Source organism: Cyprinodon tularosa, unplaced genomic scaffold (genome assembly GCF_016077235.1).
Source record: "Cyprinodon tularosa strain WSP-4 unplaced genomic scaffold, ASM1607723v1 ctg778, whole genome shotgun sequence".
Lineage (NCBI taxonomy): Eukaryota > Metazoa > Chordata > Actinopteri > Cyprinodontiformes > Cyprinodontidae > Cyprinodon > Cyprinodon tularosa.
The window spans coordinates 239,658-263,594 of record NW_024039538.1 but is presented as its reverse complement, the minus strand read 5'-3'; the positions used below and the strand labels follow the sequence as shown (position 1 = coordinate 263,594).

Here is a 23,937-nt window from a genome sequence, read left to right as displayed (position 1 = left end):
AGTGGGAAGCCTGAGCTGTGCTTCTCAAAAACACTGGTCTTGTTTCCCTCTACAGAGGCCTTTCTCTTCTTCCTCATACACTTCGTAGACACTTTTTCTCTTATGACCCTCTACCATTTTCAAAGAACTGTGGTGAGAAAGGTGAGCTTTAATGACCATCTGAAGCCATAGCTCACACATACACGGCTGAAATTGTGCATGCGCACAAAAAGACAGCTCATTATGGGCAAGGACATAGGATGGCCTTATGTAAACATACACTCACCGGCCACTTTATTAGGTACACCTGTCCAACTGCTCGTTAACACTTAATTTCTAAGCAGCCAATCACATGGCGGCAACTCAGTGCATTTAGGCATGTAGACATGGTCAAGACAATCTCCTGCAGTTCAAACCGAGCATCAGTATGGGGAAGAAAGGTGATTTGAGTGACGTTGAACGTGGCATGATTGTTGGTGCCAGAAGGGCTGGTCTGAGTATTTCAGAAACTGCTGATCTACTGGGATTTTCACGCACAACCATCTCTAGGGTTTACAGAGAATGGTCCGAAAAAGAAAAAACATCCAGTGAGCGGCAGTTCTGTGGGCGGAAATGCCTTGTTGATGCCAGAGGTCAGAGGAGAATGGCCAGACTGGTTCGAGCTGATAGAAGTGCAACAGTGACTCAAATAACCACCCGTTACAACCAAGGTGGGCAGAAGAGCATCTCTGAACGTACAGTACGTTGAACTTTGAGGCAGATGGGCTACAGCAGCAGAAGACCACACCGGGTGCCACTCCTTTCAGCTAAGAACAGGAAACTGAGGCTACAATTTGCACAAGCTCATCGAAATTGGACATTAGAAGATTGGAAAAACGTTGCCTGGTCTGATGAGTCTTGATTTCTGCTGCGACATTCGGATGGTAGGGTCAGAATTTGGCGTCTACAACATGAAAGCATGGATCCATTCTGCCTTGTATCAACGGTTCAGGCTGGTGGTGGTGGTGTCATGGTGTGGGGAATATTTTTTTGGCACTCTTTGGGCCCCTTGGTACCAATTGAGCATCGTTGCAACGCCACAGCCTACCTGAGTATTGTTGCTGACCATGTCCATCCCTTTATGACCACAATGTACCCAACTTCTGTTGGCTACTTTCAGCAGGATAATGCGCCATGTCATAAAGCTAGAATCATCTCAGACTGGTTTCTTGAAGATGACAATGAGTTCACTGTACTCAAATGGCCTTCACAGTCACCAGATCTCAATCCAATAGAGCATCTTTGGGATGTGGTGGAACGGGAGATTCGCATCATGGATGTGCAGCGGACAAATCTGCGGCAACTGTGTGATGCCATCATGTCAATATGGACCAAACTCCCTGAGGAATGCTTCCAGCACCTTGTTAAATCTATGTCACAAAGAATTGAGGCAGTTCTGAAGGCAAAAGGGGGTCCAACCCGTTACTAGCATGGGGTACCTAATAAAGTGGCCGGTGAGTGTATGACCAGAATGATTGACAATTAGGAGGACCACTGATTTAGATGATCCACCTGGAAAAAGATCAACCTCCACAATACCTTTAAAGAGAGCTCCAGAGCACTGTTAAAAAAGTAAATGGCAATTGTTGTTCTAACACACAATTGTATTGTAATCCGACTCAGAAATATAAATTTGACATCTAACAAATAAATACACGTTTGCCCAACTCAAATTCTCAGAAGTTGGTTTAACAAGGAGTTTTAAATCGCCTATACAAGATTTTTTGAGTTCCCTCAACTGTAAACTCATGGGCATGCGCACTGCTTATGTTCATGGACACGCCCACTACGGTACGGGGTTTCCTATCCCTTTCTTCAAGGGCACAGCCCTTTTCCCTCGTGTTTGAGAAGATTGGCGGACATTGTGATTTTATGCATCTGGAGAACCACGGAGGAACGACCCTGGGACCTTACCAGTTTTCCCGGTGAGTGCTGCAAAGTACAGACAGTTAGCGGTTAGCTCCGTGAGTTAGCATTCCCTTGTGGTGTATTGCCACCGAGTTGAAGCATGAGTTCACATGTTTTTCACGTTCTGATGAAAGGAAAAGCAGCGCACGTGCACGTGTATAATGCGCGTGTGCGCGTGCGTGTTTATGCCGCGCATGTGCGGGTGAGTGTTTATGCATAGAGAAAAGAGTGTGCCTGTTATTTTCATTGTACAAATGAAAAGAGACATTAAGTTGAGTGTAATAACTTATTAAATTTCTAAATTGTTTTATGTAGTGCAGTGTTGTTGCACTCAGGCACAGAATATTACAAGACTACATTATTTTACTTTCTTAATCCGATGTGGGTATTTACTGTTATTTACATTATTTACATGTGGATTTTTTGCTTTCATGATTTTATTTGCTTTACAAGAAAAACAGTGACATTAACATTTTATATGTTAACCCTGTAATGCAGCAGTTAATTCGTAATGAGTTAGAAAAGTTACATTACACACTGAAATTTATCATACTTGGAGAGATATAAACTGTACAGTTAAGAACAAGAAGTGAATGGATTTAACTAAGCCCTGTTGTGCTATGCAGGCTGGGTTTTTTGGATACCCTGGATTCTGGATTCTCTCCTTAAATGGAGATGGCGAGCCAACCGTGTGAACATCTGGATTTGGATTGAAGAGAAGGATTTGGACTGAAGAGGACTTTCTTTTTTTGCATTCATCGTCCTGTCGGAGTGGTAGGACTAAAAAGAAAAACTCAGAGATAAAAAGGGAAAACCTTTTTCTTTTTCCGTTGGGAAACAAGACATTTTATTTCATTTTATTTTTTTTAAAAGGGTGCACCCAATTTAAAGAGACTACAATTGAAAAAAACAAACTGAAGGCCGTCCAAATTTGTAAAACTGTTATTTTTTCATATATGTTAATACACTTCACAAAAAATTACCTGTGTGTTTTCCTCTTACTAAAATGGTGTCTTACTGTTTTTTCCCTCATCATCACTCTTACGAATCTAGAACATTCTGGTCCAGTGTCATGTTACTTTGATCTGTGCAGTTAAGATTATGTTGTTGAACATGGTTTTATACTGTATCTATGCAATGTTTGGCTTGAAGCAATAAAAATGTTGTATTAACATAATTTTTTGTGTGTTGAATGATTGGTAGTGAAGACGATTGGTAGGACTAAAAAAACTGAGTTGATAGAACTCAACTTGCAGATAACACTACAAAATCTGAGTTTGTAGAACTCAAAATCTATATGTCAAACTCATAAAACAAAGTTGATAGAACTCAGAACTTAAAGGTGAAACTCAAAAACCTAAGTTGGTAGAACTCAAAATTTCTATGTAACACTCCAAAAACCTAAGTTGGCAGAACTCAAAAATCTTTGTAAACTCAACCACAGTGAATTTAAGTAAGGAAAACTCAAAAAACCAAATGCATCACGTTGCCTAGAAAATGTAAGTTCTGTCAACCTCTATTTTTTTTTCAGTGAGGGCAGTATGAAGTCAGTACCCGATCACATGATTCACTGCAGATGAGAGAGCAGTAATGGTACGAAAGTAGAATAGTAGCTAACGTTACTAGTTGGATCTGGTAAAGTTAGCAAAGCATTTTTTAGGCTAACTGCTCTTCTCTTAAAGAGTTCGTAATTGGTTAAGTTAACATTAAATAACTTTTTGTAAGTTAGTAAGTCATTAACGTGTTCCCATAGCAGAAGCTATATGCTCTGAAATTATTAATGTTATATTTAGAACCTGTTTTCAGCTAAGCTAATGTTAGCTTCTCTGCTTGTAAAGAGAAAAGTGAGGCTTGCATGTATTCTTGCTTATAGTTAAATATAGACACTGATCCCCCCCTGAATTAAAAATCAAAAAGGAAATATAACATTTAGAGTATCTTCTTTGTCTTTAAAACAGTTTCAGTGAAATAGAACAGTGCATGAGCACGGTGAATCGCTAGGGCCAAGTTAACGAACTATTTTGATTAAACTCAAATTTAAAAGGAGAAGTACAACTTACCAAAAAAGTAAATTCTAATAACTTGTTATTTTAATCCAGTTTATCCTAGGGCTGGGCGATAATTCAATAATGATATATATCGATCGATAGACGTGTGGCGCAATAGAAAAAGGCGCAATAGAAAAAAAAAAAGAGGGTCAATAAAAGTTCGATAAAGAAATGCAGTTTTCCTTCCTTCTCATTGTAGCCTATCATGTAGGTTTATGCTAGTCACTACTTCCTCCCAACCAATCGCAATCGCGGACCCAGGCACGCCGTCACAAAGCGCTGCCCTCTCAAACCACAACACAGAGCACATGAAGATGTCGCAGCAAGGAGAGGTGGAGGAAATTTTTCCAAAGTTGGGTTTTTGTAGTTCGCCAGTTTGGCAGCATTTCGGTCATGGCAAGTCAGACAAAAAACAAACCACAGTCATCTGTAAAATGTGTAGGGAACCAGTGAAAACGAAGTCTGATAACACAACCAACTTGTTTTATCATCTCAGCCGCTCACACCCGCAGGAGTATGAGCTGTGTAGGCCCCGGCGCGGCTCTCCTCCGAACTTCAAAGTAATAACTCAGGTTAAAGCAGGAAACTAAGCTAAACCATACCGAGGTGCCAGTAGCACCTAGAAGAATAGGGGTGAGAAAAAATACCCTATAGAAATGCTAGGCTAAAGGGTGAGTTGATTTTTGTTTGGGTTTTTGTTCTTGTTTAGTGGAGTTTACATGGTAGCCTACTCCTACAATCTTTTAATTACCACAAACTGGTGGTGTACTATTCCCACCCAAATAGGGTATTCTATTTATGTATTTGTTAGATTTATTTTGGTCACTTTTCTGGTCACTTTAGTTTATTCTTTGTCAGTATTTAATAACATAACTCAGGTCTCATAAGTTATTTTTCTTTAAAACAATTCTGTTATGGTTAAAAAAGTTGGTTAAATAAATATTTAATTGGAAGTCTGTGTTTGTGTTCTTTATTAAAATTAAGCATTTGGCAATATCATAAAAAGTCCAGGCAGAGCTGCACATAAAATATGGTTTCAAATCTTTTCAATAATTATCGATATCGATCAATATGCATTTCTTTTTAATCGATAAGCTTTTTTTCTATATCGTCCAGCCCTAGTTTATCCTCTTCTTTTTTTTTCTTTTTTCTTTTTTTTCTTATGTAACTGACTGCCTCTAAGTTTGTGAGTTCTGGTAACTTACTTAGGTTCACAATATAAACACAACATGAGCATTCAGTGATTTTCTGAAGATATTCCGTTAAGTTAAATCCAAGATATTCCGTTAAGTTAAATCCAAGTAACCTCTTCCTATGGGCAGTCGACTTGAAGGCACAAACTAAACTGTTCATAATTTATTCTTTATGGTATGGCAGCATTCATAACATAGGCGAATCACTGTCCGCGGTTATACATCTTTTAAAAAAAGATGTGTATGACGTCATCCGCGCGCCAGCTACCGTTCATTGTTCCTGTCGCTGAACTGCTGCTAGTTTTACTCACATGCTTGGAAGACGTCTAATGCTACTACCAAAGATGATCTCGCTCTCATAATAGAATTTGACGATTCAGATTAGCTAGCCGAACGAATAGAAGTGGTAGAGCGTAGCCGCCTGTTGCCCAGGCTGCCTGTTGCGATCCAGTGCACATGCGCGGATGACGTCATAGACGTGCCGCTTTGTTTTTAAAACATAAATATAAAAAATATAACTGCGGATGTCTGGGAGAGTGATTCGCCCATGTTATGAATGCTGGCGTACCATAAAGAATAAATTATGAACAGTTTAGTTTGTGCCTTCAAGTCGACTGCTCATAGGAAGACGTTACTTGGATATAACAAAACGGAATATCTTTAGAACGGCTCCAAATGACACTCAACTTATATGGGTGAGTAGAACATGATGTAATAACGTAAAATCAAGGGCCAAATGTAAAAAAAAAAAAAAAACGACGTTCCCAATAAACTGTTAAAGGTCTCCGATGTTTTCTCTGGTCTGTGGTTCACTGACCGAGTGACGAAATTTTCCATCCCCAAAGTAAGGCTGCTGAGAGGATGTCTTTCAGCATTAAGTGGATGTTGAGCACAGTTTAATTCAGATAAATATCTTGTTCATTTCATTTCAGTGCCTCATTTGTCACCATGACTAACAGCAGAGATCAATGAGAAGCTGCATAACAGAATAGACCGATTTAGTTTTAAATGTCTAACTGGAGCAATGGAGAGTATATTTGAAAATTAATGATTAGGTAATTCTAGGCTGTGAACATCACCACTTAAAAGAAGATACAGATTCAACTGCATCTCTTACCCAGACCACTGGGCCTGTGCAGGCAGCTCATGTGAGAAAAACAGCATCATGGGAATGAAAAGCCACGTCTCTGTTTACAGATTCAATTCAGGTCTGTCTGTTTTATGGAAACCTGCCGAGTAGCATGAGGGACTGGTGCACTCTGCAAAAAACATTGTACCACTTCCTGTTCATTCACTTTTATTTTTAAATGGAAAATAAACTTTATTTTCTTTTATTTATAGTCATTCAATGAGCAAAAATCCTTTCTCCTTGTGATATGCCACACATCTTCTTAGCATACAAAGATACAGCCGACGACAGAACTGAGGGAAAACAGGCCGTAGTTTGCATTACAGACCAAAGAATCATCTGGCGATTACCTCAAAAGATGAACAAAATCGCATCTCTTGAAGTCCTAACACTCTTCTGTGTAGAAACTGATAGAGGTGAGAAGTCGAAGCTGTCCAGCTTTAGTAATCGCAAACATGAAAACGAAACCAGAGGAAGTTAACATATGTTAGTAGCTGTTTAAAAAGGAGACTATTTTCCACAGGATGTCGATATTTACTCAGACAATAAATGATGACAGAAAATTTTAGATAATCGAAGGGCTGAATAAAGTGAAGCAAACATTCACCATTTCATAGCTTAGATGAATTAATCCATTTCTTATGTTAGATGTTGGATTGGAGTCATTTGATCATCGTTCATTTAAAAATGTCTATTTTGAAGCCTCAGTCATGAACAGGCTCAATACCAGTATAAGGCAATAAAGGCAGCTCTGTTTTCAACTAGAAATGGATAAACATCAAAGTGAGGGGAAAAAACAAAACAAAGTTGGACTCATGAGACAAAATAAAACCTGTCTGCCTCTTCCCTCTCTAAACTGAGCCTCTAGCCAGAAAGCTTTGAGTTGCTTCTGCACAAACACAGTAGAGCTTTAGGTAACAGCGCTTTTTATAAATACTCACTGGCCTATTTGGCTTTAATAGCTCCTCATATAGCCCCATTCAGGGGTTAGAAGGTCACGCTATGCAACAAAGGTTTCAGGGTTTATCTTTATGCACCAAGATTTCTACAAACTACTTGAATCTTTTCACACTTTGCATGACAAATATTGACATAAGGTCACTGAATATTTGATTAATGTTTATCTTAAAAAAAAATTATAATCTTGCCAGGATTAAGGCTTTACTAAACAATATATCATTTTAATCTTGCTTCCAAAGAACACTAAGGTTTGGTGCAAAGTAAAAAACTGAGCTGCACAACCGTAGTGGTGTGGTAGAGGCAGTTTATTTATACACTTTATGTCCCTATAATATGAAGCTTTGAGACGTTTGCGTTTGTACAAAAGACCTAATAGGTCCCAGCTTTGTTATATCTTATAAGTTTAATAATATGTAGGAAAACATGTTTTTCTGTTGATTTAATCACAATTTAATACAGCTGAAACTAATTGTTGAAATATAATCATGTACTGCTTTTTTAACTCAACATATTGTAAAATGTTCATGTTATTTAAGACCCTCTTGATACAAGAACTGTGATTTAAAAAAAATATTTCTAAGATTACTATTTTTTGTCTTTTTATTTGTTTCATTTCACAGGCAGAGGGAAACAAAGGTGTGGATCCACTAGATACCTTTCTAGCCACTATTTCAGATATCGTGCTTTTAAAGCCCCCTTTATCGATATGAAATTCCTTTATTATTCAGTCTTCAAGTAAAATCTGAAATTCAGTATTTCTTTAACAGAAAACCAGAAGAAAAGGACAATATTAAGCACTTAAATTACATCTCCAAATCGAGCCATCCAATCAATTTGAGACGACATTAACAGCTTAAAAGCTGCTTTCGGGAGCTCTGCATAAAAACGGTTAAATGAGAAGGAAATAACAGGTGGCCAGATGCAATATTGTTTTTCCTCATTATATGGATGTACAGCTGGTGTCAAAACCCAAAGAAGAAAGCAGACACAGACTTGATGCACAGCATTCCTACAACCTGGCCGATTCTAGGAAGGGAGAGAAGCCGCTCATTCAGACATAATGGGGTTTGGCTCAGACAAGAAATATATGCTTCTGCAGAGTCAGTCTCAGGTTAGCCAATATATCCTGATGACAGTGAAAGAAAGCCATCGAAAGCTAAAGGCTTGTGAACTGTCATGTGTATGAAAAGACACAATATTTTATTAATTTCCAGCATTGTCATTATCCAGTAAAATGCAGCAAACTGCTATCTACAAAGGATTCTTAAGAATGACATGGTAACGTCAGCTGACATGCTTTTAGAGTCAGAGATGCCTATAATGTGTCCTGGCTGCAGAGAGACATAAGGACAGGAACGTGGCGTCATGCCTCGCTCCTCTGGCAGTGTCAGGACTTAAGTTGCTCCTGTTACATAAGCCTGTCTCCTTGTGTTACAAACTTTCTGTACTCTCTGAAAATACCCCGGTGGGTTGTTGCGCAACAGATAAAGAGCCTGTGTTCTGATCCTAAAATTGATGTTTGCCACAATGTGACTTCTATTAATGCAATTCATACAAGCCTCAGGTGGGAAACAGTCATGCATGGACTCTTTTCTGTCCTTCACACTCCAGGAGGACAGAGAAAGATTTATGTGAATCATCTTTGTTCAGCACAAAGATGGTCACACTGGAAACAGTCTCTGATTTTAACATTTAAAGTGGGTCAAGAGAACAGGAGCTGGGACTAGTTTGACAACCTGCTTTTTCAACAACATGCTCGCGATCAATGCCAACATTGATGACCCACTATTTATAGCCATGCAGAAAGACTGTTGCAGATTTGAAAGCCTGGGTGCAATCAATTTGGCTGATTAATTAAAAAAATAAAAACAAAGCAAAAACAACCAGGGTTTCTACAGGAATGAGTAACTCTAATTTAATGTTTTTATTAACAAATTTTAATGCCATATCTCTATCCATCCATCCATCTATATACACTACCATTCTAAAGTTTGGGGTCACATTGAAATGTCCTTATTTTTAAAGGAAAAGCACTGTACTTTTCAATGAAGATAAAACTTTAAACTAGTCTTAACTTTAAAGAAATACACTCTTTACATTGCCAATGTGGTAAATGACTATTCTAGCTGCAAATGTCTGGTTTTTGGTGCAATATCTACATAGGTGTATAGAGGCCCATTTCCAGCAACTATCACTCCAGTGTTCTAATTGTACAATGTGTTTGCTCATTGGCCCAGAAGGCTAATTAATGATTAGAAAACCCTTGTGCAATCATGTTCACACATCTGATAACAGTTTAGCTCGTTACAGAAGCTACAAAACTGACCTCCCTTTGAGCAGATTGAGTTTCTGGAGCATCACATTTGTGGGGTCAAATAAACGCAAAAAAATGGCCAGAAAAAGAGAACTTTCATCCGTGTGTCGACAGTCTATTCTTGTTCTTGGAAATGAAGGCTATTCCATGCAAGAAATTGCTAAGAAATTGAAGATTTCCTACAATGGTGTGTACTACTCCCTTCAGAGGACAGCACAAACAGGCTCTAACCAGAGTAGAAAAAGAAGTGGGAGGCCGCGTTGCACAACTGAGCAAGAAGATAAGTACATTAGAGTCTCTAGTTTGAGAAACAGACGCCTCACAGGTCCCCAACTGGCATCTTCATTAAATAGTACCCGCAAAACACCAGTGTCAACATCTACAGTGAAGAGGCGACTGCGGGATTCTGGGCTTCAGGGCAGAGTGGTAAAGAAAAAGCCATATCTGAGACTGGCCAATAAAAGAAAAAGATTAAGATGGGCAAAAGAACACAAGACATTGGACAGAGGAAGACTGGAAAAAAAGTGTTGTGAACAGATGAATCCAAGTTTGAGGTGTTTGGATCACAAAGAAGAACGTTTGTGAGACGCAGAACAAACGGCTTGATTGGAGCCAATTTCATCCTAAAACTAGAGATCCACTGAAATAAAAATTCTTGTCTGAAACAAAAAAAAATGTTTTAAATGAGGAAACCAAGGAGGAAAACGGAAACATTGAAAGAAATTGTGTCAAATATTAGAACCATAGCATTTTGGCTATGATGTGTATTAACCCTAACTAAGAATCAGTCCATTTCAATAAATCAATTGAAAAAGTATCAAAGCATTTATTCACCGCCTATATTTTGTCGTTATACCCTTTACCTTGCCGTTCTTGCCTTTTCAAACACGGCCTCAACAGATGGAGTGGGCATATTTGGTGTCAGTTTCCTTCTCCGGGTCGCATTGTTCTCATATTCAGAATGGTGAAGGTAACGTTTGGATTTCAATGGCATCATTTTATGCATAATGTTACTGCATGTGGCTGTGCTGTTACCTGTGATCCCTTTTCCTCTCTTCTAGCTTTGCTGTGTCGCAAAAAAACAAAGTTTCGGTCGTGCTGTAAAAGTATGTACGTACGTCAGCGGGGCGGGGCGGAGAGCGGAGCGGAGCGCTGACTGAGTATGTGGAATCTTGGGGTTAAGTTCCGACAGCAGTTTCGTAAATAAAGCTTCCCCCTCAACGATGGTTACGTTTTAACTTTTAGAATTTCAACGGAAACATGTCGATACTCTGATTTTTAATCAATGAAACGGCGTCTTAAGTGCTGTGAAAACATGCGCGATGCTGCCATCGGCTCGCCAAGGCAGGTGAGCACAGAGTTGCCAACTAAGTGACTTTGTCGATACATCTAGTGACTTTTCAGATTTCTTTTTAAGTGAATAGGGACTAAATGTAACAACTATTTCCTATCTTAGTGAAGACATTGACAACACATGCAGGATAGCTGAGTTTAGTGTCTTCAGCAAGTAGTGAGTGCCTCCCTCCTCCATGTTCAGGTTAAAACAACCTTCAGGAACACCTGCAATTTTTTTTATAAAGTTTATCTTGAGTTTTAAATGTAAATAGAGTGTTTTATCACGCTTGTCCCGCTAATGCTGATCCTAAAACATCCTGGTGAGAACCCTGCCACGTAGGCTGGGTCCTTCGAAGATCTCAAAAGCAACGAAGGCTGGAGGTCATGTGAATTGGGACAGTCCAGCCTTCAGCAGCAGCCCCCCGCCATGATGCAGCATTTAGTTGCCAAGCAACCGTGGCAGCATGAGGCAAAGACCTATTAACTTTAAACATGATCTTGCTTAACATAATTTTCTGATATGTTAATTATTTATCAGAGGAAAACTGAAATTTTAGAAAATCCCAATTGATATGGCATCGTCGACTAGTCTTACAGAAGAATAATTGTAATAAATGCCATATTACAAAGATAAAGGTAAAAGCGGCATAAATCATTATTTAGATAAAGATAAGGGCCCTTTATCTCATGTTTAATGGGAAATGACACCAAACAGGACATGTCTCCAGCATCTTGTTGTTGTTTTGAGGATTTTAAGTGGTGCTGTTAACAAGGTTTATAGATTCAAATCAGCTTGGATTCAACTCTTCCCTTGGCTTGACTTTGAGGACAACTTTATGTTCTGTACATATTGCAAAGGTCAAAAGCAGGCAGTTATTAAACCCCCATTTGTAAAAAGAAATTCTAATGAGACATGAATTATTACCTGGGTTAAAAAAAAAAAAAAAAATGTTTTAAATGGTGCTATTCAAAAAACTGCATAGCTCCCATAAATTACCCCCAGATTCCACATACTCCGTCAGCGCTCCGCTCCGCTGACATACGTCGTGCGGAGTGCTTGTCTTTCGTGTAAATAAATGAGAGCTGTTCCACATCCACCGCTACTCCTCCGCACGTCTCCGTCCACGTACGTCTTCTCCGTCCTTCACAGACAAAATACGGAGCCGAGCTATTTTTTGCTCCGCTCCGGTCCGGCTAGGTCAAGATCAGCTATTGCAATCGCGCCAAACAGGAAAAAGAATATTCAGCAATTCCGGTTCGTCAAATTAAAATATAGTAGCAACAGATCGGTTACTAGAAATTATAGCATAATTCTTATATATTCAAAAACTAACACCGTTTATTTAAATGATTGGATGCAAACTATTGGTTATTCACCAATGAAAGAGCAGATTTCTCATCTCCATCAAAATATTTATTTTATACCTGTAACTTCTTATTACAGGAATGGAAGAAGAGATGCTGAGTTTGGGAGTAGAGAACAAAGTTCATACAAAAAAAGGAGTTTTGAATGATCCTAGTTATCCCCGTTACAAAAATCTACAACATAAAAAAAAAAAATATATATATATATACATATGTATATATATATATATATATATATATATATACACACACATTTTTAATATGCCATATTAAATTAAGCGTTCACAGTGTTCATACAGGAATGAGTGACTCTAATTAAATGCTATTTTTATGCTATTAGAAATTATTTTAATGCCATCAACAAGTACCATGTACACAAGTTATTATTGTACATGAAATATGAAGGAGCTGTTAGAACAGTTCCATCTTGTATGTATGTAAACACACACACACACACATATATATACGTGTATATATATATTCTCTAGCTTTTTCTCCGCCTCGAGCTTCCTTTCCGAACATACAGCTTTATGATCAGTTCCACGCAAATTAATCCCGATCTAATATATCTGACGAAATTGTTGTTATAAACATTTGTTATTAAAGAATTATAAATGCCACAATAAACTTATTTAATTAATTTGAGTGCCAATTAGGCCTTGATTTAAAAAAAAAAAGATAAATTGTAATTATTTTTAATGATCTGTGGAAACCCTGGTTCATCGGGCGCATGCCCTCTACGATCTCCAAGGAACTCAGAGTGGAGCGGACGGGAGCCATGGCAGAGGCTGTAGGCTTTGCTTTGTGCAGGCGGTCTGGAGCACTGCGGGGCAGAGCGGAGCGCTGACGGAGTATGTGGGATTTCGGGGTTAGGGTTCACTGTAAAAGAGCTAAACCTACAGACCTGGAGGGAACTACAAATTTCTACAACATCACCAAAGAGCAACCACAGAGATCACTATATATAGAACTCTGTAAAGCTAGTCATTAAGACAAAAGCTGCAAACATTAGAGCAACTACTGCATACTTATTAGGGGTGGAACGGTTCATAAAATCCAAGGTTCGGTTCGATTCACGGTTTCGTGGTCACGGTTTTCGGTTCGGTATATGTTGATTGTTACACCGAAATCCCATAAAAATGTATGAAATTAATGAAAAAATCCCCCAAAAAATAATAGATTGTAATTATTTTAAATGATCCACGGAAACCCTGGATCATTTCCGTATGTTTTGCTGCTTTGAATTTAATCATCTCACGCATGCTCTCTACGATCTCCAAGGGACTCAGAGGGGAGCGGACGGGAGCCACAGTGGGGGCTGTAGGCTTTGCTTTGAGCAGCCGGTGCTCAGCGGGGCAGAGCGGGGGTTGCTGACGGAGTATGAGGGATTTCGGGGTTAGCATGACATGTTGGTCATGTTGCTGTTAGCATAAAGAAAACGTGTTGCACAATGCTTGCACACTGTTGCACTTTTATCCACAACTTTCTTTCCGCCGTCATCGTAGGTCACTCTAAATGCAAAGTGGTCCCATACAGCAGACCTATAAAGTGCTGCTGGCCCGTCTTCCAACTCCTGTTCTTTCCCACTCGCCATTCCGACACAATTCTCCACAACAACTGATTTTTTCCCCTACTACACCCGGCTAAGCTGCTTCGCTTCTTCTTCTTCTTGTTTACCCCTGGTGGTTGGCTTTGGTCACAGTACCGCCACCTTCTGCTCTGGAGTGTAAACGCTTTGCCTATGAGAAAAAGGAGCAGCGCATGAACCGAATGAAACACACGCGAATTGAACCGAGACAGTCGAACCGAACGGTTCGGACAGTTTTCATAAATCGCCCCATCCCTAATACTTATGTAATGCATACCGTGAGCTGCACAGACCAACCATGTACTGTCCATCAAAGTTTTCACCTTCATAGTGGAGCGTACCATTTTCCAACATTTTTTATGGAAAATTCCTACAATTTCCATAGTTTCTGTCAATGGGAGCTAGTTAAGCATATAGAGCTGTTTGTTCACCCCACAGCCACCCAAAGCACACCTGTCAGTGTGCGGCTGTGACACCGTGCACCTTCGGGCCTACCGGCTTGGTGCAGATCAGTGTCACATAAAAAAAGTTCAGCTCTACAGTTGTCTGTGTGTCAAAGTCATGCAAGTAGTAAAACATCAAAGTGTTACAAATGAATAACACAGCTGTGTGTTTTTTTGGCTAAGGTCAGGATGGTCATCAATACAGTGAGAAGAAAGGGGTTTGTAAGTCTGATAAAACAAACCGGAGATACCGCACCCTGTCATGGAATTACTTATCCCGTGTCACCATTTCACAGATGTACCAAGCATGTCCTGTGATGTAAGGCTATTCTTCTCCTTGAACCCAGAGAAGAAAGACATCAATGCTGCATGTTGACAGTGTATCCGATAAAGTATTCACAGCATCGCACAGGAAAAAGATGCAATCAATACAATCTGGAATAAGGCAGTAATGTGGAAAAAGTTAAGCTGTGTGAATACTTTCCAGATGCAGTAAGTATTCAGGTTGCAAGACAAAAAGGTTCATTTCAACACTGTAACGGAACACTGTTATTGCAGATCACAGGTTTGACTAATATAGTGCAGCCCTGGTTTAGGGGCCTAACTGAATAAAATAAAAAGACCCCTTTCAAGTTTCTGCTAGTTTATAATTACATTTAAGTTCTGCCAGTGATTGAACACTCCAAGATGATGAAAGAGTTGGACAAAAACTCTGGATGTTGGCAAGTAAAAAGCAATGGATGTCTTTTCAAAATATTTCTATAACTCCCAGTGACTTCAAACTGTAACCCTTAAGGAAAATAACCACAGTCTGGAAGTATTTCTTATTCCCCAATTTTAGCTTTTGTTTTACTTTCTCATTTACAGACATTTATAAATTAACTTTGGTCCTTTTTTCAGATTTTTCATTACTGACCAGAAATGCCTGAATTTTTTTTGCATCATTACCACCCACAGCTACACCTCTGGCTATACTGAGAGAGGAAATAACGAAAATTAATCTTATAAAAAAAAAAAGGTAGTGAGTAACAAAATTATATATTAAACCAATTCTTTAAGCGTTTTCTCTCACAACAGCTGAAAGAACTTAGTAAAAGGATGCAGTTTTATGGCAAACTCCAATTTCCTTTTTTTTTTTTACGCCCTAAACAACTGAGCCGTTCAGAAACTGTCGGCTCAGGACTGAAAACCTTTGTATTTTCAAAAGATTTACTGATCACTGATGGTTATAATCAAAGCACAAGACTGAGAGATTGAACTTTTCACTTTTTAAGCAAAGCTTAAAACATGATTGTAGTTATATTTTATATTTTTCCTCTCAAAAAGTGAATAATGAAGCCAATTCAATGAACTACCCTCAGTCCAAACAACGAGTGTTCTACTGACATCCATTCTAGGGGTTTGGATCTCATCCAGGAAGTCTAGATATGGAGAAAGAAACTGTGACCGTCATCAGGACAGTTTCCTTTACTACTTCAAGTTATCAGCTGGCTTCACGCCCTTCAAACATTTTATTTAAGTCAGAACTCTTTAGGAAAATAATTGTAACAACCCCTTTTAGGTATTCTCCTTATTGAGAAAAAGATGATGTAGCAGATGGCTCAACTTGGGTTACATATCGATCCAATGGTAATATGACTCTATAGGGGTAGAGTTACACCGATCAGACTTGACTGCTTTTCTGTTTTTCTCTGACATATGACCTGCACCGCTGTAAGACTGCAACACATTGTTATAAATATGCCTCAGTTCGCTTAATATAGAACTTGCTTTAAGACCAAAATAATAAAGTTTAAGAAAATAACAATTTTTATGCAAAATAATGGCTCTTTTTTCGATTATTTGATTCAACAATTAATAATCATACCAAATGCTATTTGAGGAGAATAACCTTTTATAATTTTACATATATAGAGAAAAATGAACAAATATGTATTTCTGATGCATTTCATACAACACTATGTGCACAACGACAATGCAGCTGACTCTTTGGCTTTGTTCACACTGCAGCCTGAAATGACCCAAATTTTTGTGCCCATATGCGACCTGGATCTGATTTGTCATATCAGTCTGAACAACACAGATCCGATTTTTTCCAATCCGACCCAGGCCACTTGGCTATGTGTTCCTGAATCCGATACGAACCTGAGCTTTTCAAATATGACCTGTGTCTGAACGGCCAGGTCCCATTCATCCGACTTGAACGCCATTAATACCCGACAAAGGTCACTGTTCTGGGTCTTGCTTTGAAGAAGCGGCAACAACAACTATTGCAGACAGTGGTGCGGAGAGTAGCATTTATGTTTAACCATCTTGAAAAGATTGTGTTTTTATGGTTGGGAAAGATCGCTGGATGAGCTCCGGCACCACCATCCATGTTTACTTCCGTAAACACAGAGCACGCTGGCCTGTGATGTCACTGCGTCCTCTACTGCGCATGCTGGACACCTGCGTTGTATGACTGCAGTTCACACAGGAGATCACATACAAGTCACATATATATGGAAATATGAACGGCAGCACACAAAAAAAACGTATTTCACAAAAAATCGGAATTGAGCATCAAGGCCTGCAGTGTGAACATAACTGGCCTTTATGTATAATCCATTTTTCCATCACATCATGAGTATATAAAAAAAAAAAACAGTTTGAGACAAAAACAACAACATTATGTGATATTTCAGCTTTATGTCCCAGTAGAAAATGAATTTATCTGAAAAGTTTGAAAACTATTAGAGGGGCTGTTGAGGTGGCAACCTATTTATCTGAAGGTAAACCGGACATCTTAAATCACGAGTGAGTCGTCTAGACAACATAGCACAAGATTATGAAACGGTTTGGTTGGGTCATTTTTGTGCGGTTTCAGTCATCCTTCCAAGGATTCTGTACCAATGATGCACATGTGGCACAGAATAGAATACAACTCAACTTGATTATCATTACACTGTCACAAATACAAAGAAACAAATGTGTCACAGGGAGTCACTTAAGCTGCAGCACATATATAATGATATTTTTTGACCAGTTTAAAAAGAAAATATGATAACCTGGCTTATCTGCTGGTCAAATTGTGTAATGTCAATTAGCTGTAATTAGAATATTTCCTTAAATCCTGTCTCCTTATGACACTGAAACAAAAGCTCAGCATTAAATAATGCAACTGAGGTTAAAGTAAATGATTAAAAAAAAAAAAAAGTCATAATCGTAATCATCTGTTGATCATCCAAAAAAATTAATAAATAACTGATCAGTGCACCTCAAGTCAAAATAGTCAACCTGAATCGAAAGAATACAAGTTTGGGGATTAGACACAAAACATTTGGTTAAACTGAAGCCACACTAACAGAGTGACGCAGGGAGAGCCTGATTGTTCCCCAACAGAGTCATCATTCAAGCCACTCGCCTCTTTGGTTCAATGGAGAGAAATCAATGATTGCCTATAGGGATCCATCCAACACTGGGTGGAAATAACCAGGCCTTTCAGATGTGACTGAAGAAACTGTGCACACATTTCAAAAACAACCAGACTCTAGCATTTACACACTAAGACTGTTAGACAATCCTAGAACCAGAGTACCGTTACTATAGCTAAAAATATGTTGTTTTTTGGTTTACCAAAACACACAATTAAGAAGGAGTTATGAAGCCGAGGAGAGGTGCAGTGCTGCTTTGCAGAGAGGCTGCTGTCCTCAGCCTACACATTATGACCAATGTGTGCCCAGATTAACTGGAGTGTGAGATGAATGCTTGGCTCACTGAAGCAGTGAAGTGAGGAAGCTAAAACCTTAGCTCACAATCTTTATAATCATTTCTCCTCGGCTACAATAAATGACAAGGCAAATATAATAAAAACCCACAGAAAGCAAACAAACAACAATATTAAAAACTAAAAAGAGGCCCTTCCCTTCGTTATGACCTCACTTCCTTTGACATCACTGACTCGGTGGGGGGGAGGGGATGGGCAGAGAGCAGCTAGCTAGTAAAGCAGATTTCTATACAGCTCTCCGCCTCTTAAAGCTTTACGCTAATGTCCGACCACCTTTTCACAATTTCTTATCCGATATAAAAGACTTTCTCCGAAACAAAGACACCGTGTTCCCCTTCTAAAGTAGCCGAGTGCTGCTGGCTAATCAGGCGGTTTCCAGTGGGGCAGGAACACAGCAAAACAGCTCCCGATTCCCTGGGACAATACAGGAGGATTCATTTCTCTTCACATACCTCTGAAGTGCATAAGAGCCACCGGCTGGAAAGGCCCGTTGGAATTGGGAGCATCCACAACCATCCTGTCTGAAGATTTATTGCATGTCAACATCAAAAGCCCAACCAGGAAGGCGATCCACTCAGGGCGAGAGGCCAACCTCCATTTTAGCACAAAAGCAGATCAGAAAATGAAGCTCTGCTGCTGCTGGAGGGAACTGGCTGGTTAGTGATGTAAGCAGCGGAGGCACGAGCTGATTGGCTGAGCTCGTACCGCTGTGGAGCAATAGAGGGGCAGACTGCTGTGGGTGAAGAGCAGTGATTGGACGAGGGAGCGGACAGGGGGCGGGGTCATGGTTCTCTTTGCTCCAATTTCTCCTCTCCGATTACTCCTCTCTGCCGCTGATCTTAGATCAGATTCGCTTAAATCGTTTCTACAGCTTTGCCATTAACAGGGTTTCAGCATAATCTGATTCAGGATAAGTAGTTGGATGGAACTGAGCGAGAACGCTTGCTTAAAAAGGCTGGATTTTCAAAGTTTTTTTTTTTTGCTGCCGTGTTCAGTCATTTTTTATTTTTTTTATAAAAAGAAGCTGAGAAATTTCTTAGATTTTATGAAGAATAGATTGAACAAACTGAGCAGATGGAGGAACCGACACCATTATAAAAAAACGTTGCTTTATGGCCCATAAAGAAAGAATATTTATGGTTCAATACTCCATGAAATGTAACCTAAGTAAACATTCAATGATTTAAGGGTACACAGGTGTTTAAAAAAAAAAAAATCTAAAAAAAATCCTGGAATTTAAAGACTAAACAAAACAAACAAACAAAAAAACTACCAACTAACAAATTCATGCAGAAAAATTACTTTCCAAATCTAATTATCTCAACACGCTAATTATAAAACCAAACCTTACAACAGGAAATGTATTCTATGTAAGGACAAGGTAACTATTGTTATAACTGGTTATTATCCATATATTAAATTACATATTGCTTCCATAATAGGGTTTAGTATTGTATAGTATAAATGATTTATCTGAACCATCTCTAATGTTGGAATATTTATACAATCATAATCACCTTTAATGAGTGTATATTAAGAATTGGGCGCACAACTTTATATTTAAAAGGGGATTTCCAGTAAAAAGGGAAATTTATAATTACAGTTGCATATATGCCACCATGAGATTGAGTTCAATACCCCTTAGTAAGTAGCACTTGGGCCATGAGCTATATGTAGGTGACAAAAACAGTTTTTATCTCAATTGGTTGGTTTTCTGGCACAGATCACTTCCTTTCAGTTTGGATAAGGTCAGTGGTATGGGCAGGTAATTTCAAAAGCCTTATCTGCTTCATCCAAAAACAGTTTTGATTAGATTTTCAGAAGATTATCCTGTTGAAACCTGACCCAAATCATTATCAAAATAAAAGAAGCTGGGTTCAGAAGTTCAGGAGAACCCAGGGTCCTCCAAAGCTCAGGGCTGATATAAATCCAACACTGCAGGAAGACCAAGAAAGAAGCTCAGCCACTAAAACTTAAAGGCAACTAAAACCCAGCTGTACACACAGACAAGCCCAGGGCCTTTTGGAAGAGATTTTATGGCCGGATGAGACAAAGACTGAGCTTTTTGGCCAGAATAATGAGAACAATGCTTGAAGCAATCAGGCTGAGGCCATCCCACTAATCAAACAACGCACTAATTCTGTATAATTATCAAACATGTTGGTGGTAGCATAATATTGACAGTCTGTTTTGCTCTCACTGGTCTCTATATCCTTCAATCTCAAACCAATGGTTGTGTCAGGACTCCTGTCTGTGCGATTGTGTTTGTGTGTTTGTCTCCCTTCCTCCAACAGGAGGTGCCTGGTTCTGGTCTGCCTCCTCACACACCTGCTGATGGTTTCCTCATTAAACGAAGTGTCTTAAGCTGCTGACTGCCACTACCTCGACGCCAGAGTGTTTGCCAGTTTTGGAAAGTCATCCTGCAAACTGGATTTTTCAGATTTTCTCTCCCATGAAGGATCAACTGAGCTACAAACCAAGCTGGGGTTCAAACAGGAGGTTTTGATCCACTTTCCCCAAGAGATCATTTGAGCTTCGCATTGAGAAAGGGATTAATCTCCACTACGACCCATTCAAGTACCGCAGGAAATCTGAGTGGCAGTCAGTTTCTCCATTCACCTACTAACAACCGCATTCTGGGTAAACCCTGTTCCGCCCTCCACCGAATCAGACAAACACTGGAACTACAGCATACATACTGGAGTCAAGGATTCAACAACTTCTCTGGAAACGTGAGTCAGCAACCAAATCCTCTTCTCCAAGTTCACAAGTCAAATTTCCCACTGATCCTGAACTAACCGCTGTGTCTTCCCCTCACTTTTCAGCTCCGGTTGAGCAGTTTTCAGAGCAACACTTCTCTCTGAATTGTCTGTTCAATAAAACCTGTTAAACCTTTCCCCTGGTCTCCCTGTTTGGTCTTCTGCGTTTGGGTCTGAACCTTAGTAAAATCATGACAGGTTAATGGTTACATTTACACATAGAACGGTGTTACAACAGGACAATTTCCAAAACCAACCCAAATTGTTTTTGGGATGTATAGGACAGACTAACATCATGCTTAGAGAACTTTCCTGATCAGAACAGACTAATAAAGTATCATCTATCCTTCCTAAGAAAACAACCGATCCATCCAGAAGTATCATAGATGTTTGCTGATGGCTACAACCGTCTGCATCGTCTACAGGTTAGTTGTTTTAAACCTATACGCATAATTTTGACCATCTGTTGCTTAAAGAAAAACAACAATATAAATTTTTTTAAATTTGATCATCAAAACAATGACTGTGATCCCGGGTTCGATTCCCAGTCCTGGGTCTTTCTGCATTGAGTTTGCATGTTCTCCCTGTGCTTGTGTGGTTTCTCTATGGGTACTCCGGCTTCTGTTTGTTATGTGTGAGTGTTTGCGTGCACTTTTGTTTGTCTCTGTGTTGCCCTGCGACAGACTGGTGACCTGTCCAGAGTGTACCCTGCCTCTCGCCCGTAGACTGTTGGAGACAGGCACCGGCCCCATCGCAACTCTGAAAAGGACTAAGCAGGAGAAAATGGATAGATGTTTATTGCCTGATAATGACGCCCCAAACCACAAAGTTATAAGACATCAATGCCTATTTCATACTTTAAATTCCAGTCTAGACAGCTTAAAAACACATCAAATATACAGTCTGATTTAAAACTAAATAAAGCCACAATCAGCCTCCTTCAGTGGTGGAAATAATGTAGTCTATATTTCGTGAGGGCTTTGTGACTCACCAACTGTGGATGGAATTTGAAGGGTTTTGTTATTGCAAGCGATGTTTACGTGTTGAACAAAATTAGCACATGAACAGGAAATGAAAGAGGGTGGAGGAAAATTTAATACACAACGACTCAGCGGAGGATAATGCTGCAGTGGCTCAAAGTAGTGTTATAACCTTTATCTAATCAGGGAAACCGAGCAATCAAGCATTGTCATTACATGCATGAGCCAGTCCAACTATGACCATGTCATGCTTATTAGTCTCCATAATTGTGACTGACAGAGTGTTTTAATCACCTCAAGACAGTTTCCATATAATACGTGAAGACACTGGATGATTTATCTGCTGTTCTTAAACGTAATAAAGTAGCTTTGTGTTTCATCATGTGATTCATCAGAGGACATACCGATACAGCACAAAACCACACTGACACCACAAGACTAACCAGGCCTTTAAGCCTGGAACCATTTTCACATATAAGAACCAAGAGACGACAGTGTGTTTAAAAATGTACTGAAACTATTACGTAGCCAAAATGTGATGAGGTGGCCTCTTTTATTAGCTTTGTTACCTTCTAACCAGAATAAAATGCTGCTTTTGTTCCATCACAGCTTTTTTTTTTTATCAATGCCTAAATATTTAAATTCTTCAGTCAGTCTTAGTCATTATATATATATATATATATATATATATATATATATATATATATATATATATATATATATATATATATATATATATATATATATATATATATATACATATATATATATGTATATATATATATAGATAGATACACTATATTGCCAAAAGTATTTGCTCACCCATCCAAATTATTGGAATCAGGTGTTCCAATCACTTCCATGGCCACAGGTGTATAAATTCAAGCACCTAGGCATGCAGACTGTTTTTACAAACATTTGTGAAAGAATGGGTCGCTCTCAGGAGCTCAGTGAATTCCAGCGTGGAACTGTGATAGGATGCCACCTGTGCAACAAATCCAGTCGTGAAATTTCCTCGCTCCTAAATATTCCACAGTCAACTGTCAGCTGTATTATAAGAAAATGGAAGTGTTTGGGAACGACAGCAACTCAGCCACGAAGTGGTAGGCCACGTAAACTGACGGAGCGGGGTCAGCGGATGCTGAAGCGCATAGTGCGAAGAGGTCGCCAACTTTCTGCAGAGTCAATCACTACAGACCTCCAAACTTCATGTGGCCTTCAGATTAGCTCAAGAACAGTGCGCAGAGAGCTTCATGGAATGGGTTTCCATGGTCGAGCAGCTGCATCCAAGCCATACATCACCAAGTGCAATGCAAAGCGTCGGATGCGGTGGTGTAAAGCACGCCGCCACTGGACTCTAGAGCAGTGGAGACGCGTTCTCTGGAGTGACGAATCGCGCTTCTCCATCTGGCAATCTGATGGACGGGTCTGGGTTTGGCGGTTGCCAGGAGAACGGTACTTGTCTGACTGCATTGTGCCAAGTGTAAAGTTTGGTGAAGGGGGGATTATGGTGTGGGGTTGTTTTTCAGGAGCTGGGCTTGGCCCCTTAGTTCCAAGGAAAGGAACTCTGAATGCTTCAGCATACCAAGACATTTTGGACAATTCCATGCTCCCAACTTTGTGGGAACAGTTTGGAGCTGGCCCCTTCCTCTTCCAACATGACTGTGCACCAGTGCACAAAGCAAGGTCCATAAAGACATGGATGACAGAGTCTGGTGTGGATGAACTTGACTGGCCTGCACAGAGTCCTGACCTCAACCCGATAGAACACCTTTGGGATGAATTAGAGCGGAGACTGAGAGCCAGGCCTTCTCGTCCAACATCAGTGTGCGACCTCACAAATGCGCTTCTGGAAGAATGGTCAAAAATTCCCATAAACACACTCCTAAACCTTGTGGACAGCCTTCCCAGAAGAGTTGAAGCTGTTCTAGCTGCAAAGGGTGGACCGACGTCATATTGAACCCTATGGATTAGGAACGGGATGTCACTTAAGCTCATATGTGAGTCAAGGCAGGTGAGCAAATACTTTTGGCAATATAGTGTATATATACATATATATATATATATCTATATATAGATATATAGATACATATATATCAAATATCAGTCGAATATTTTAAAAAGCCGCTCT

The 23,937-nt window shown here is 39.5% G+C and overlaps 1 protein-coding gene across 3 annotated transcripts in view; it reads right to left on the bottom strand.

The window, feature by feature from the left end:
- LOC119773682 (serine/threonine-protein phosphatase 2A 56 kDa regulatory subunit gamma isoform) overlaps positions 1–18,726 on the bottom strand; it is a 36,337-nt gene extending 17,611 nt beyond the window's left edge. The window contains exon 1 of one of the 3 annotated variants that reach the window (XM_038270789.1): positions 18,520–18,726. In XM_038270789.1, the coding sequence (XP_038126717.1) occupies positions 18,520–18,613 (94 nt within the window). In that variant the 5' untranslated portion in view covers positions 18,614–18,726. The remainder of the gene's footprint in view (positions 1–18,519) is intronic. The other 2 variants (XM_038270791.1, XM_038270790.1) reach the window with 2 other exon arrangements.
- Positions 18,727–23,937: the final 5,211 nt, after the last annotated feature.